The following is a 17,207-nucleotide window of genomic DNA, read 5'->3' on the forward strand; positions in this document are numbered from 1 at the left end:
ATTCTGTATACATAAAGAAAATATCTTTTTCGTCAGGACAGCGTATCAGTACAGTGGGCGTTCGACTGGCGCGCACGTTGCACGTCAACTTAATTCAACCTTCGCGCCAAAAATCAAACTAACCAATATTTATAAAGCTAAGACGGTAGCCATGATTAGAACATAAAGCGATTAAATATATAATTTTGAAGTGATATTTTAAAAGTGATATTTTTTTTTAGTAATAGATAGTGTAGAATTCAAAAAGATGTACAAATTTTTGTTTTATTTTGCTGTGTTAATTTCCTATGGGTAAGTAGTATTTAATTGAATTAAATATTTTAAAGGCTTAAAAGCGAAGACATCTAACATTGTTTTCAATATTTATACATAAGTAACTCTTGGCAGTTTAAATGAATGTTTAATTTATATTATTGAAATAAAAAGTAAATAAAAATATATAAGAGTATGTTATATAATCACTCACTATAAAATTTTTAGCATCAAAAATAAAAAATATATCATTTTCATCAGTATTAGCGTACTATGATTTAAATAAAACCATATTTAAATTTTGATGAAATTCACTCACTTAAAAAATTAAATGAATTTATTAAGAACTTTCATGGTGCAAACTACATACAACTATTTAATGAGCAAACCACAAAGTTTGCTTCTTAAATATTTTGTAAACTATAATTATTATGAACAACCTTCATATTTTAAAATATGTAAACTTTTTGGACGACAGATATAGATGAAATATTGTATTATTTGTAATGAGCGCAATTCTGACTAGATGTTTAGATAATTGTTACCACTATACTAGACTATGACAATTGTTAAACCTAACCAACACAGTTTATTGAATGATTTCCATTTACATTTAAAAAATTCTAAGATTGTATTTAAGTTGATATCGTGTTAAAAGGACAATTGGATAATTCGTCTTCTTTAATAACGTGGGAAATTAAAATGTAAGATTCATTTTAATCGTAGTAAGCAATTAAATCAAAGATTATATTGATAGTGGTTATATAAAGAGCAGAGAACAGTGCAATTTATTTTATATACTTTTTAATTTTGTTAATATCATTAAGTTATGTCGGAACTTTAATATTTGTATAAATGTAACATAGGAAACTATTATTGCTAAAGTTTTACTTTTAGCTACTGCAATTTCTTAAACTTAACTTAAATTAGTACAATATTATGTTCCACTATTAGTTTAGCAATTTTCCAGAAAAAATATCGTTGGAATCCACACTAGTATACATATATTGTGACCCGTACACTTATTTTCATAGACTGCTATTCATCAGACTAGAATAGGCCCATACTTATGTATTAAATTTAAAAGATTGGCACATAAACAAGTTTCCAGAACTTCCAGAACTAGACATGGTCTAATTAATATAATAAAATCAAGCCATTACCTCAGTACAACGTATAAAATTTATATTGTTAAGTTAGATTATATTTGAAAGTTACATTCTTCAAATATTTTAACAGAATCTAGATGCTGAGAGCGAAAGGCCTTATTTAGTTTTATGTATATTGTAGTATGTAATTATTAATTTATATCTATTTTCTTGCTTTTACGTTTACTAATAAATTAGTTACTCGTTTTAACTTCGTATAAGTAAAATCAGGTCTTACTATAATATATGATTTTTCTACGTCCGAATTTTTATACACCTTACGGCACGCTCCACGTCTATTTTTGGATTTAATTCTAATATCTATTTGATTTGAATAAAATTTATCTCCACTAATATTATATGGTATTTAAAAATGAACGTTCATAGATGACCTGCCAAAACAACAACAAATAGGTATAAGAAAATTTCGAGATATATAAGTTACGTAATCTCCAAAATGTCGTATGCAATATGTTCTTATATTTATTTGGTGTAGTTATAGCAATATTCGCTTGGTAATCGGATTGATTTTCTTAATTCTCACCGACTACCTTGATTTTGATATTTTATTAAATATATAACTAAGTATTCGAATTTCTAGTCCATCATAATATTAATATTCCGTATCAATAGGATCAATAGTTTTGAAGGTAAATTTGGAAAATCAAACAAATAAACGAGTCTTACCTCCCCCTCCTTAATACAAGTATGATAATTTATATGATATTTAGTAATGAAAGTTTGTATACATAGAATTATTTTTACTTTTATTCTTGTAATAAATTATAGTAAGTATCAAAATTTATGATATCAGTAAGCTATTAATTATACAATATATTAAATTTAAGATTTACTAGTTTAAGAATTGAAAAGAATACGTTGCTAAAAAGTCTTTAAAAGTTTTACATAATTTATGTACTTTATTTGTATTGTATAAATTATATGGTCAATGACATATCTAAAAAGTTTATCTATCTGGAAATAAAAAAAAGCAGGCACACAAAAAAAGTTAATTGAAATAATAGAAAATATACGTCACACGTCCTTGGTGTAGTCCTAGGTAACATTGCTGGGCAATGACACTTTGTCTTCTTAAGCTTATTTGGCTTCAAAATTATTTCAGTAGTATTTTCTTCTCAAGGGCAATGACACTTTGTCTTCTTAAGCTTATTTGGCTTCAAAATTATTTCAGTAGTATTTTCTTCTCAAGGTTGCATGACTAAAAATTCAGATATGATGTTTTCTTTCACATCCAGATTATAAATTTTAAGCAGAGATAATAACTGCCCTGATTAAACGCATTGTAAAGCTATTTCTCAATTACAAGATCAATTACAAAACTTTCCTATTTGTAATACATCTTTATATATTACTCATACTAGTGACAATTTAGTTGTCTGTTACATGACATATTATATTCTTGTTTTTAATTACTTATTCATAAAATAATAAGTTTATTAAAGCTTTGCTTACATAAAAATGCCTGAGAATATGGTTAACTTTATATTGATTGGTTCACCAATCAATCAATCAATTTACATTTTAAATGTAACATTCGCTATCACAATTTTATTTCCTTGACCATAAATAATAAAATATCATTACGATACATTCGCCAATATTATTTAATTAATACTTGCGTAACCATCGTACATTTTGAATTTTGTATATTCTACTATTGAAAGTGACAGTTTTTTAATTTAAAAAGGATAAGAAATAGGCGGACGCTTGTGTAACGTCCTAATTAGTTACATAAATTGTGCATTAATGTTTGTACGTATACGTTTTTATATAACAAATAATATATATAAACATAGAGAGATAAGTGAGAGAGAAAGTAGTTTGATTGTTATAAAATAAAGTTGATATCTTTTTTTTAGTGTTTTTGCTAAATCGAGTATATATGTTACCGGATAATTGTAAGGACCGTTAGTTTTTAATACATTTAATCAGATTGTAAACTTTTGATAAATTATAAACGGCGTGTATTGTGCAATGTATTAGTTAAAATATTAACACACTACGCTAACCTAACATAAAAGACGCTAAACTAACGAAATTTTATTCGTTTGATTGAAATTGAATGCTCCGTTCACAATTTATTCAACATCTCACATTCGGTTTAGATTTAATATAAACTAAATATAAAAAAGTCGAACATTTTATTTTAGTCTGCTATTAAAGTTACCATTCGATCGTGTACACTACATTCTATCAAGAAGAATCCGCAAGAAACTCAGTAGTTATAAAAGAAGTAAATAAAAATAAAATAGTTGTATATTTTCAACTTAACCTCGCAAAGTGATACGAAAATAATTCCTTTAAATGATGATAGAGTTTTTAATGTAATGAGACAATCACTAAATTAATCCGTCAAATTATCCGCTATATTTTTTGCGAAGTTATTTCTCATCGCCAGACGTGTTATTATGATTTTGAGATGTGATTTTGTATACGAGCGATTTTCGTTTGTTGATTTTATTTCTCAGCTAGAATTAAACTTAACTAAAATAACATAATTCAGGTTATAAAATTGCTTAATATATTATAAGTAGTAAGTAAGTAGCATATTGACAGCATATATTTTGTAATATCATTTTTTTAGCTTTCAAACGCTTAACGTCTCGCTTTAACTTTCATAAATTAAATAACTTTTACTCCTTGATGTAGAGACTTGCAACCTTAATCAGGGGTCAAAAACCTCTTTGATATTAAATTTATTAACTTTAATAAAAACTAACTAATAAACTTAACTTTAATAATAACTAACCAGCAATAATTAAGGATTTTTTTATTTTGTAAAATTTCCTTTTAATTTTATTATAATACGTCGTCTATATTTTTACAAATAAAAAAAACACTATTTTATTTGAAATAAATAAAATAGTCTAAAAAATATTTAACTAAATAAAGTAAAGAAAAGATACAATCGATATTGGACCTATTCGACATCAACCTTTGTAGTTCTATATTTTTCCGCAAGTGTAGATAAAGGTGACAGTAGAAGGTTTTCCTTACGGAAATAACTTCGCCCTACAAATTCTTGCTTTTTTGTGTCAATGTCAACTCCGTTAAGTTAATAATGACCAAATAACTATGTTAAGTTATCAACTAATAGAAATTATTATAAATAGGTCGTTGTAAATTTAGATCACTGATAATGTGAAGTGAATTTTAAGATTATTTTTGTCACAAGGGTAAGCTTATTCAGAGAAATAATATATGAAATGATGTAATAACCTTTTGGTTTACTAAGCTAATAAAAAATATACTGAAAATAACAAACTACAATTGATTTGAAAATTATTCTTTGGTATAAATTCAATATTAATTCAACTTAAAGTAACGTCATGTAAAGTTGGAAACTACGTATATTAATTTTGTTAAGTTAATTCAACATGCAAATGGAATTTACACATAACCGAAAGATCGTAGTTTCGAATCCAAACACTATCGAGATTGAATGTGTCTAATTGATGTTGGAAATTCATCTTATGTTCAGCGTTGAATAAAAACGTCATAAAACCTGGATGTGTAGGATAACATTTTGCCACGTGTATATTCAACATCCCGGCAAAGCTGCGCATTGAATTAAGTTCCAATCATTTTTCTCAAAAAAGGAGAATACTTGGCGCAGATATGTGACATTACTTTTTACTACTTTACTTATCACGCCTTGCTCTCATGTCACCCGTTTGGGTTCGGTGCAGTGCAACTTCATCAAAAAGGGTTTTCGCAGACTTTTAAGGTCGGTCCATATGAAAACCATCCTTAGAAATGCTTTTACTTGTAGTCCCGTCACTATCCAGGCGTTTTAGACAATCACGTGATCCGTGAAACGTGAACGAGCTTAACTCTTACTTAGTCGGTTCTTACGACACCTACTACATGTTGAGATATGCTTCCTTTTATTTGCTATGCTGGAACTTGGAACAAGGCACCGGCGGTTTTATTATGTATATTATTTTATGTTAAATAGTGATATTATTGCTAACGATAGTAATTATATACTTGAGTATTGTTTTAATGTGTGGAATATACATTTTTGTATTTATTTAATGTGCAAGACAATTGATATTGATAATAATCGAAAGTTTATCAAAATATGATATCTTTGTAGCATACATTGATAATAAATGATTACGTCGATCAAACTGAAGGAGTATTGCCATGCCAGAATAAATAAAACATTTTTTTTGTTATTTATAATTCTTTGCAAACTGTTACGTGCATGCCATTTCTCGAGTTTTTTTCTTTGTTTGGTTTGTTCCGCTTCGTTAATAGCTACTTTAAATTGTAATACATGACATATACCTATAAATATAATTACATCTTACATAAATTATACTTTTTTTTCTAACTCGCGTTTTTGTATGACAATCATGAAATTATATGCTCTGCTCTGCTTAAGAATTTGGTTGCGTAATATAACTTTCGATTTGTAATAAAAAGTGGGCTAGACCGCAGACTTAAATTAGTATTTGCAAATCTTGACAGCTCATTACATAGGTAACAAGTTCGTGTTTCATTTGAAATAGTAATAATAGTAGTATCCGCGCTCACAGATAAAAAAAACAGTCATTTGTTTTTAATGCGTTCAACAATTATACCAATAATACGTCAATATAATAGATTGCGTTTTCTTAGATACAAAATTTTAAATACATTTTTAAATATAAGAAAACTATTTATTTTTATTTTAAAGTAAATAATTACTTAAGAAATATTGTCTGTTACATACACACATACGTTACGTAATAATACAATTAATGAGTGATATACTTAGAATGAATATATCAAAGTCTAAAAAATATAGTATCTTAAAATTTATGCGGATTCATTAAAATAGGTTGTTAAACAAAGTTATTGAATAAGCACAAAAATAACATTTCTATATCTTTACTTTGATCGGGCGAATAAATTATATAAAATATCAAATATCTTATAATATTAAATGACCAATTCTAGTAATAATTTATTTTTGTATATCTCGAAAACAGCTCTAACGATTTGGCTCAACTTTTGTATAAGGATTAAGTTTTGCTTTTTAAGTATATCGATATTCCTTCTTTTTAATTTAAAAAAACATATAAACCGTTGATCGTAGCGTGAGTATATATATATGTAACCTATCCTTTTAAACGGGCTCCTTAACAAAAAAATGTATTCGAATCGGACTTTTAGCTTAGTGCGTTCAATCTAACTATATACCTTTCAAATTTGATTTGTGAGGCTCGAACTTATTATACCTTGTGTATAATATTTTAAATAACTTTTTTTTTCTTTATTAGCTGTCTAGACAGACATTTTAGTAGGGATCGTTGGATCGTTGGACGAGGAAATCTATAATTAAGAGACAGTAATTGTCGATATTATAGGAATGTTAATGTACGAATCGTAATAATTATCAAACAGAAATTAATTCACATGTAAGTGATAGTATATTCGCTTCATTATTAAATGTCAGTGATGGTTTATAAGAATTAATATGTTTATGTAGTTTGTTTTAATATAAAAAAAATAATTAGACTATTATTATAGAATAATTACAATCAAATTACACGGATTTAGGTAAACGCAGATTTTGCTCTTTCTGTCATTATTGATTTAACATTCGATAGAAAGGGACATAGCATTGTTTAACTAATCACCTGCTAGCCACATTTATAAAGGAAGGCCGTAAGTTATCAAAACAAACCAAATGAGTCTAAAATCGAAGAGGTTTATTAGTTCTTTATATTATTATACTTTATTATATTAGACTTTATTTATTTTTTATTTATTATTTATTTTTTATATTTATTTATTATATTAGACTTTATTTATCAAAATTGAGTTTCAACCACTGTAAATAAATGTATAGGTGAAATATTTAAGATATATATATTTACTAAGTGTTAAATAATAACGATAGGGTTTAAGGAAACTGCATACTCTGGAAAGAGGGTATAAGGGTAGGTATACGTAAAACTGAACGCGATAAACTCAAAAGCTACCTAACATATTTTCATACGATTTTTACCGATATAATTCATTAAGGTTTTGGGTAAATTGTTTTGTATGCCAACTGAGACTTTGCTGGCGTGCGCCGCGTTAACCAATAGTATGTATTACGATAAAAACGTTTTATGTGGATTCTTATGTAGACGGGTAAATAGCAATATATAATGTAAATTAAATATAGAAAATATTTCCATTGTCAATAAATTCAGTTAGTCTTAGAGATTTAAAGGTTTTAGAGATTTTTTTTAAATGATTTAATTTTTATATTACTAAAAATTATTTTAAATAAAAATTAGAATGGTTGCTATAATACTACTTTGGCAACTTGAGTCACACTATTGCAGTATAATTGTTTTTAACAAACGTAACATTCATTTGAGACGATTCTTCCATCTCCATTGTTATCTATTTGGAGTAAATGGTCTATTCATACGACATGACGGACGTGCTTATTGACGTTAATCGTCGCGAAATGGACCTAGTTCAACGTTCTGTCTCGACGACCTTGCTTGGACGCCACGTTATTGCGTAATTATTAACACTTGAGAACGAATGATATGGCATATAAGATAAAGTTTCAAAAAACGGGAAATATAATTGAAAAATACATTTTATTCAAGCAACAACAACAGGGTTTAACAGGGTTTATGAAACCCTTTGAAAATATTAATATTCTAATATCCGTCATATTAAATATATGGGATATGTATTGTGACTGGGGGAAAGTGTTTTTTTTCCCGCCCACCAGTTTTTAAACCTAAGGTTAAAATAAAGCCTTTAATGTGAATACCTTGTATTGCTATCACGATGACAAGTGAGCCAGTGTAATTAGTCATGAGAATATAACATATTTGATATATAGATAGATGGTAAATTTACTATGTAAGTAGCTTAAACTTACTACAAGGGTTCATGTGCGAAAGTACCCACATACCTCATTCGGCATATTATCATTCGTCTGCCGTCCTAAAATAAATTAAGAAAGAAAAGTTTTTTTTTTACTACATATTTGTTTTTTTTTTCATATCTATATATAAGGGCATAATTTGAAATTCTTAGTAATTAGGACGATTCTGTTGCATATGTATTATTGCAAGATGTAACAAACTTTGTGAAACAAGTTCTTAGAATATTTATGTTTGAGTCCCAATTCATTGCAGTCTGAAGCAGGTACCAGTTCCTTGTAAACTTAGCGCTAATTGACAGTAAAAAATCTTAAACATGAAGTTTTAGACAAACATTTTCGTTTTTTTTTTACTGAAGTTAAATATGTATGATTTATTACAACTAACAGCCATTTATAATGTTAGTACCAGATGTTACTTTTGTTTTTGTCAAGTTTAAATATTGATATTCAGACATTGACGTCAAAAGTGATATAGAACTGGGGCCGAATTCTTCTAATTTAATCCAACTTTGAATCATCTGGATTTATACGAATCGGAATCGAACAGATAGGATGTTAACATATACCATTGTGTCAAAACAAAACTTAATTCTAAACTCTTATAATAATATTCGATAATCAAAATAAAATAATAGGAAAACGGAAAAACGGCAACGATCACGCTTCGATTCGATTGCGATATATTGTTAGTAGAATTGGATTTGGTTATAAATAATTTGTTTAAAAAGTTTTAAATTTTTACTTAATTTTTTTTTATATATCATAAATAATAGTATTATAAAGATAAACACATCATGAAAATTCGTCTACTTTTTAAAAGTATTTTTAAAGCATAAATTTTTATTTATGTGCCTTTATTTAATTGTATTATAGAATATTAAATCATTTACTATTTTTATATATGTATTTACTTCAGAGAGAGCATAATTTTATAAGAAAAATAAAGGTTAACAAAAAAAACAATTTACTCATTCGACCGGTCTTGATAGTTGATAATATTCGTATCGAACATTGAGCAAAAAATCTATTTGCACAACGAAGAGGCGTACAACATATTAACATAACGTTAAGAGTAATTGATTACATGTAATATTAGAACTCTTAAGTACAGACGAGTATGTACAAGTTTATTTTTAATAATAAATTAATGCAGAGGATTCTTTTTAAATTAATGAATAAATAAAAAAAATCAAACAAAATGAATAAAAAATATGCTGCTACAAATATTATATTCATATGCATTATATTTTATATATTTTTTATATAGTAAATAACTTATTGTAAATAAAATATCCTGTTTTAAATCATCGTGACTTTTCGTTGAAACGATAATTTTTCATTTGTTTATTTTATTTTGGTGATGAGATTGACGATGATGATGATGATGATGATGATGATTATAGTTATAACGTCGACTTAATCAATTTGTGATATAAACGAATAATTATTAACTAGTTGGCTATCTAACTTCTTAATTACACAGATTTTGATACGATTTTAACCATTATTTAAAAGATTTATTTACGAAGAGTCTAAGATAAATATTTTTACAGCTATTCCCCTGAAACTAGCGAAAACTAGTACGAAATAAGTAAAGTTGTTATAAAAATGATATTAACAATTTTCTTGACCGGATCAAAAACGGAATGGGTAAAAAATAATAATCGTTATTATTGTTTTGTCGCAGGTATGCCGAAATATTAAATTTAGCTGGAGGCCCGAAGACTAATTATACATTCCCGAAAGGCTTCCTATTTGGTGTTTCTACCGCATCTATTCAAATCGAGGGAGGATGGAATGAAGATGGTAAAATTTACTTACATAATTAATAAAATTTCTAAGTTCCGTTTATTTACTTGTAATCTGATATTTATATATTATATGTTTCTCTTATTAATGTACATTCTTAAGTGGCTTATTAATTAGCTATAATTCTTTAAAAATATTTTTATGGTCATATTTTTGAAGTTACTTTTTTAATATTTATTTAATTATTAAATTTAGCTAAACGCGTATCTGTTGTAAATATGAAAATTAAAGTATCATTGGTTTAATGTTTTTTTATCGCTTTTCAGGCAAGACGGAGAGTATATGGGACCACTTAGTGCATACAAACCCAAAATTCACCAAAGATGGTTCCAACGCCGACGTAGCAGCTGACTCGTATCACTTATACAAACGAGACGCTGAAATGGTACACGAACTTGGTGTTGACATTTACAGATTCTCTATATCTTGGCCTAGGATATTACCTACCGGTTTGGCTAACCAAGTCAATCCTCTTGGTATTCAGTATTATAAAAATCTTTTAAATGAACTCGAGAGGTACAATATAACGCCTATGGTCACAATATATCATTGGGATCTTCCTCAAAAATTGCAAGACATCGGTGGCTGGACCAACGCTCATATAATCGACTATTACGCTGAATATGCAAATGTCTTGTTTGAAAACTTTGCCAGTCAAGTGAAATATTGGGTGACGTTCAATGAGCCAATGCAGACTTGCTTGGAAGGTTACGGTAACACCTACAGAGCGCCAGCTCTTAATCGCCATGGTATTGCTGAATATCTATGCACACATAATCTGCTGAAAGCACACGCCAGCGTCTACCATTTATTTGACCAACAATATCGTCCGCTATATGGAGGTAATTTTACATTTATTTTAAGATACGAAATAACAGTGAACTCAATCCTTAACTATGAAATGTATTACAGTTTTTTTTGAGAATATACAGTAACAGCCTGTTAATGTCCCACTGCTGGGCTAAGGCCTCCTCTCCCTTTTTGAGGAGAAGGTTTGGAGCTTATTCCTCCAAGCTGCTCCAATGCGGGTTGGTAGAACACACATGTGGCATAATTTCAATGAAATTAGACACATGCAGGTTTCCTCACGATGTTTTCCTTCACCGTTAAGCACGAGATGAAATATAAACACAAATTAAGCGCATGAAAATTCAGTGGTGCTTACCCGGGTTTGAACCCACGATCATCGGTTAAGATTCACGCGTTCTAACCACTCGGCTATAATTTGAGAATATAATTTGTTTTAATGATAGTTTTATATCACACTGCTCCTTGTGGTTTCGACCCCGTGGGCCGTAACGTGATGTTAAATAGCCTTTAACCTTCCAGAATTGGGCTATCAAATGCAAAAAGAGTATTTCAAATCCAGGTGATTTCAGAGATAAGCGCGTTCAAACAGACAAACTCTGGAGCTTTATTATATTAGTATAGATTAATATCTTAGTTAACTCCAACAAATGACAATAATGACAGTGTTACGTCGATCACGTGTCGAGCAAATCACGGAATGCGGGGGGTAATTTGCACGCATGATCGTTGTATTAGTATGTTAATAGTTGATTGGTTTGTTTAACAATTAAAATTACTCGTTTGTAGTTTTTTCTATTTAATAATGTTTTTATTTAATATTGATCACCTTGACCGACATATGTCCTTGGCCATACAAAGCGGAACATTTATTTTGAACCTACTAATAAAATATATTAATATTTGATGATTAATCATTATTTTCTATCAAAGTAAAAGAAGTAGATTATAAGTATAGTACTTCTGGACAAAGCCCTTCTCGGCCTTGATAAGATTTTTTGGAGTACTAGCACACTGTTCACTATGAAAACTTAACGATGCTTGTTCAGATTTGAACCGACAACCTTCGTTACAGATTTACAGTCACGTTCTAACCAGTGAGCCGTGTCGGCTCTTTTTCTATTCTATTGCTATTTTAATGAAATACATAAAATAGAATGTTATCACGAGTAAAACAATGTTATCTTTCACAGCAATAAACTGAACTTAATACATATCTAATATATACTTACAAATACGAGTTAATGTTATTTTTATAATAGATTATTAGCAGTGCAATGTATTCTTGGTATTGCATATAAACTACTGTAAAATACTTTATTCAATTAGATATAATGTTTTTTTAATAATCTGTGTTTATATTATGAAACTGGCGTTTGCATGGTTCAATCTCGTTAATCTAAGAACTACTCATCCGATTTCTATAATTCATTTTGCATTAGATACTCCGTTAATTGAGGAAGGATGCTAGGTATATAACTTAACGCTGCGACCACATGTAGCGAAGCAGTAACCATAAACACAAACCAGTCTCGCGGTATTTCTTTATATAATTTCATAAAAATTAAATATAATCTGTTCTTAAGCTCTTATTGCACTATTCTTTTACTTGATAATAAATATTTGGAAGTATATAAATTTGCTATAAGATTATTGTATAAAATTAGTCTTGAAAAGTATGTACATTTAAACGATAATCTTATTTTTATTTTCAGGAAAGATCGGAATGTCATTAGATTCAAATTGGGCAGAACCAAAAACGAATTCCTCGAGGGACAAAGAAGCTGCTGAACTCTATCTGAAAACACATGTCAGTACCTAATCATTGAATTTATATATATAAAATTAAACTTGTGAATATAAAACAACAAAATTCAATTTTGTTTATAAAGATAATTATTAAGGTTTTGCTTAAAAATATATTAGGTGTACATAGCGATGTAATAGTTTCAGATTTGAATCTGCATTCATGGGCGATTGTTCCTATCATATAACATAAGCTAACACTTAACCAGAGTGGAAAAATTAATATACTCTTGAAAACAGACACTTATAGAATTTTTTCAATAAACAATAAATATAAATTAAATACTTTGTAATAATAAGTTACTTATATTTCTTGCTAAAGAAATTGGCACATGGAATAATAATATTACATTCGAATGTCAATCTCGAATGAATAATATTTTCTTTAATTAAAATTGTACGATACGATTAATTGATGATTCGATTTACATAATTAGAGTTAGAGAATTAATCCTCACAAATTTAAATTTGGATCTGTCTTTAAACTGACACGCAAAATAGTAATTGCCTTTTACGAACAACTTTGCCTTGACATCTATAAAAATGGGGCCGTTTCGATACTTCTTTTTGCGATTCAGAAATTATCGGCATTGGCCTTTAGTATCTCGTTTTAATAAGGATTTTTATCTTCTAATGTCCTAATTTTATCATTATGTTAACCGTTTGCGTGTGCGACCTTATTTAAATCTTTATCAATAATAAATTTAAAAATTAACGTGACATTGATATCTGAATATTTTTGTAATTGATTTCATTTTTAATTACAAGTAGAATGTTCTATTGGGTTTTTCTAATTTGTCTGTTGTGCATTTAGATAGAATGGTCCAGTAGCTTGGCTGTGCGTTTATATCAGTCATTCTATATTGTATATTTAAATAGATGGTAAAGGAAAAGTTTTTTTTTTTTAAGTTTTTCATATAGAGTTTTATATCTTAAATAATGATAATAGCTACATTAGCTTCTGACTAATACTCGATAAGGAGGTTTACAATAGTTTTTTTTTTTAAATGTATGTGTTTTCTGAATTGATTACATTTTGTTCGTTAAATAGTTAAAATAGATTAATGATAAATCATTTAATAGTAATTTATGATATATCGATGTTAATTATCCACATATTAGATATTATATACAGAATATTTTATTTTAATTTTTCATTTATAGCTTGGTTGGTACGCGCATCCAGTGTATTCGGCGGAAGGAAACTATCCACCTGAACTAATACAGCTGGTTGACGAAAAAAGTCGTCAACAGAACTTCAGCCGATCTCGTTTGCCGAAATTCACACCCGAAGAAGTCGAATATATCCGTGGCACGGCAGACTTCTTTGGTTTAAACCACTATACAACATACCTATTAAGTATGGCTGATGGCGAAGTCGGTGCAGTTCCTTCTCACGAAAACGACATTGGCATCGTTCGGGTTCAAGACCCGAAGTGGCCTTCGAAATCATCATCGTCATGGCTTAAGGTAATTTTAAAATGATTACATATGCAAACGCTACATGCTTAATTATACCTACACACTACAGAGCCTTTGTAAATTTTATGGAATGAGATAACGAGAAAAGATAAATTTAAGGTGACTTTGTAATGTATGCTAACATTATACACTATTTGTTCAGAAATTATATTGCATTATATAAACCATCTGTCATATTAAACACTAATTTTCAAGCGGTTTTTAGCAATTTGCCGAAATTATTATTAGTATTTATTGCATTATTTATTCCTTGGAGTAATATTGCGAAAACATTCATTACACATTTAACACCCCGAGTTATTGCTCCCATTCGTTCATTTTCACCTAGAGGTACAGAATTGCGAATTGACGGGGAAATACCTACTAGTATTCTTGCCATCATTACACGAGGTCATTATTTCTACAGTAGCTCGTTAATTTTGATTTTTATATAATTACTTATTCAAGTCCTCAATGTGAAAATTGTCATATAAATTGAATAGTCTTTAATTTGTTCCTTTTATGATAAAAGTTAAGTTAATACTAATGACTAAATATGACTAAATAGCGATGGTGAAAATGATGTCATTTTTAAATATCTATTTTAATGTAGCCACGAAAATGTCTGCGTTTTAAAGTTTAATCAAGTGTTCAATAAGTTATTTGTTTGTATTATAACTACGTATTTTTTTAATGATTTATTTGTGTTAAAATGAACGGTTGTACAGTTTTAACATAATGCCACATGGGATTACAATAATTATGAAGAATTATAAAAGCGTATACTTTAACGTGCCTGTAAATTTTGTTGAGTGATTTGTTTAACATTGATATCTCCCTTTCTTTTTCTGTCATTGAAGTAAATTCAAAAGAAGAACATACAACATTGTTTGTATAATCACCTTAAACAACTTTTATAAATAAGACCGTAAATCCATATTGTTTAGACAAAGTTAAGATAAAAACAAAGTATTAACAAGAATAAATAACTAAAGTACTTATCATTGTTGGGTTTGCACGTGAAAAGTATGTAAATAAAAATTTTACAATGCGTTTCAGCGCGAGATTTTCTAATAATAACTAATAAAAAGCCTTTTTATTTAGGCAATGTTTTATCTCTTTCTGTCATCATTGATTTGACATTCGACAAAAGAAGAAGACACAGCATTGTTTAACATGCACCTGCTTAGCAACTTTTGTAAGCAAGGCCGTAAACGTATAGGTACAATACTATATTTATAAGTCTTCGTGTATCTAAAAGAATCATACTTTGGGTTGATTAAATATAGTTGAATTCCTCGGCCTCTGTAAATAAAAAATAACTCAAAATCTTTCTTAGAGCGTTTCTAGATTGTGAAAGTATTTACAATTCTTTGATATTACACGTTAAACAATTTAAATGAATTAATTTTTTTTTTATTTGTAAACCACATCAATGGCTTGAAGCAAACCAGAAACTACCTCTTGAGTAGGTAGGAGTAGGTATTGTGTTCAACATAATTAAAATGAAAAATGTTTTATTGATAACAATAAAAGCATTACAAACTGGTTGCAGGGGTCCTGTACTAGATTTATACCTGTGTATAAACACCCGTACCCCGTTCTTTCATATAATCTTCTAATTTCATTAATAGTTTTTCATAACACATACAAATAAAACCTACATGTACCTACAGTTACAATATACACAAATATGATACGCAGTATGTATAGGTGCTTATGTATTTAGAGAAGGATTTGAATAAATTGGTCTATATTTTGCTATAGTAAAATCATTTTTATCTGACGCCTAAAGGAATTTCGAGTGAGGAGACTTTTCGAATAGCATCAGCATAATCGTTCTATGATCGAACGAATAATATTGCGCATTTAAAAACAACAATTGCATTTACATTATATAATAGTTTTACATTGATCAAAGTAAATAACTGTTTTATGTATTTAGGTGGTGCCGTTTGGTTTCCGTCGTCTCCTCGCGTGGATCACGAAAACTTACAAGGATATGCCGATAATCGTGACGGAGAACGGTTACGCCGACTTCAGCGGTGTCAACGACGACGCCCGCGTGTCATACTACTGCCATTACTTGAATTCTTTACTACATTCCATACACGATGATCATAGTAACGTCCAAGGCTACTTCGCTTGGAGTCTGATGGACAATTGGGAGTGGGATGATGGTTATGCGTAAGTTACATTTCATTTATTATTGCCAGTTAATCAATTTAAATCGATTAGCCAAAATGGATCAGTGGTTGGAACACGTTAATCTTAGAAGATTGAGAAGAATTCCATCTCATGCTCGGCGGTGAAACATCGTGACCTGCATGTGACAAACAAAATTCCACCACATGTGTATCCACCAACTTACAAATCTTTTCCCTAAATGGAGGGGAGGCTTTAAACTAATGTATAGACTGTCACATTATTTTTATTATAAGTGAAACAATCGCATGATTAGTATAAGGAAGCTTGTGTAATATTTATTCGCCTTAAACTCCTTATTTAATTACTTCTCAGGGACATTATTAATTGTTACGGTTTTGCTTGCGATGGTTATCGAGGAATGCTCGACATATTTCGAATATTATACAGCTACCAATGTCCTGAATGACGTCATCGACTGAATAGTTAATAATAATAAATAATAATAATAGTTAATAATAATATAATATAAACACTTACGATTCCCTTAATAGTAAAATTTTCCAGTAAATATAAAAAATATGTTAAATTGTTTTAAGGCTATATCTTAATTATGTATTTCGAACGAGTAAATTTAAAAGTAAAAAACAGTCAGATGATTAAAATAAATTTGTTGTCAAAATTTTCTACACGAAGGTATACTTTTTATATTCGAAGGTGTGAATGTTTCATGATGCAAGGATATTGCATTAAAATGTAAACAGATGCCACATATACGTGTTTGGATTATGTGTTCAGCATATTAAATGCTATTTTCAGTGTAGCAACAGTGGCGAGGACGTTTTAGTACCTTTAGGTTGTACAAATAA

The 17,207-nt window shown here is 28.8% G+C and overlaps 1 protein-coding gene across 1 annotated transcript in view; it reads left to right on the forward strand.

Annotated features, from left to right (window-relative positions):
- LOC126781906 (myrosinase 1-like) overlaps nt 1-17,207 on the forward strand; it is a 19,088-nt gene continuing 1,881 nt past the window's right edge. Inside the window, exons 1-6 of the mRNA XM_050507030.1 lie at nt 1-291; nt 9,998-10,116; nt 10,386-10,961; nt 12,642-12,736; nt 13,897-14,202; nt 16,139-16,380. Coding sequence (XP_050362987.1) covers nt 248-291; nt 9,998-10,116; nt 10,386-10,961; nt 12,642-12,736; nt 13,897-14,202; nt 16,139-16,380 — 1,382 coding nt within the window. The 5' untranslated portion in view covers nt 1-247. The remainder of the gene's footprint in view (nt 292-9,997; nt 10,117-10,385; nt 10,962-12,641; nt 12,737-13,896; nt 14,203-16,138; nt 16,381-17,207) is intronic.

Source organism: Nymphalis io, chromosome 1 (genome assembly GCF_905147045.1).
Source record: "Nymphalis io chromosome 1, ilAglIoxx1.1, whole genome shotgun sequence".
NCBI lineage: Eukaryota > Metazoa > Arthropoda > Insecta > Lepidoptera > Nymphalidae > Nymphalis > Nymphalis io.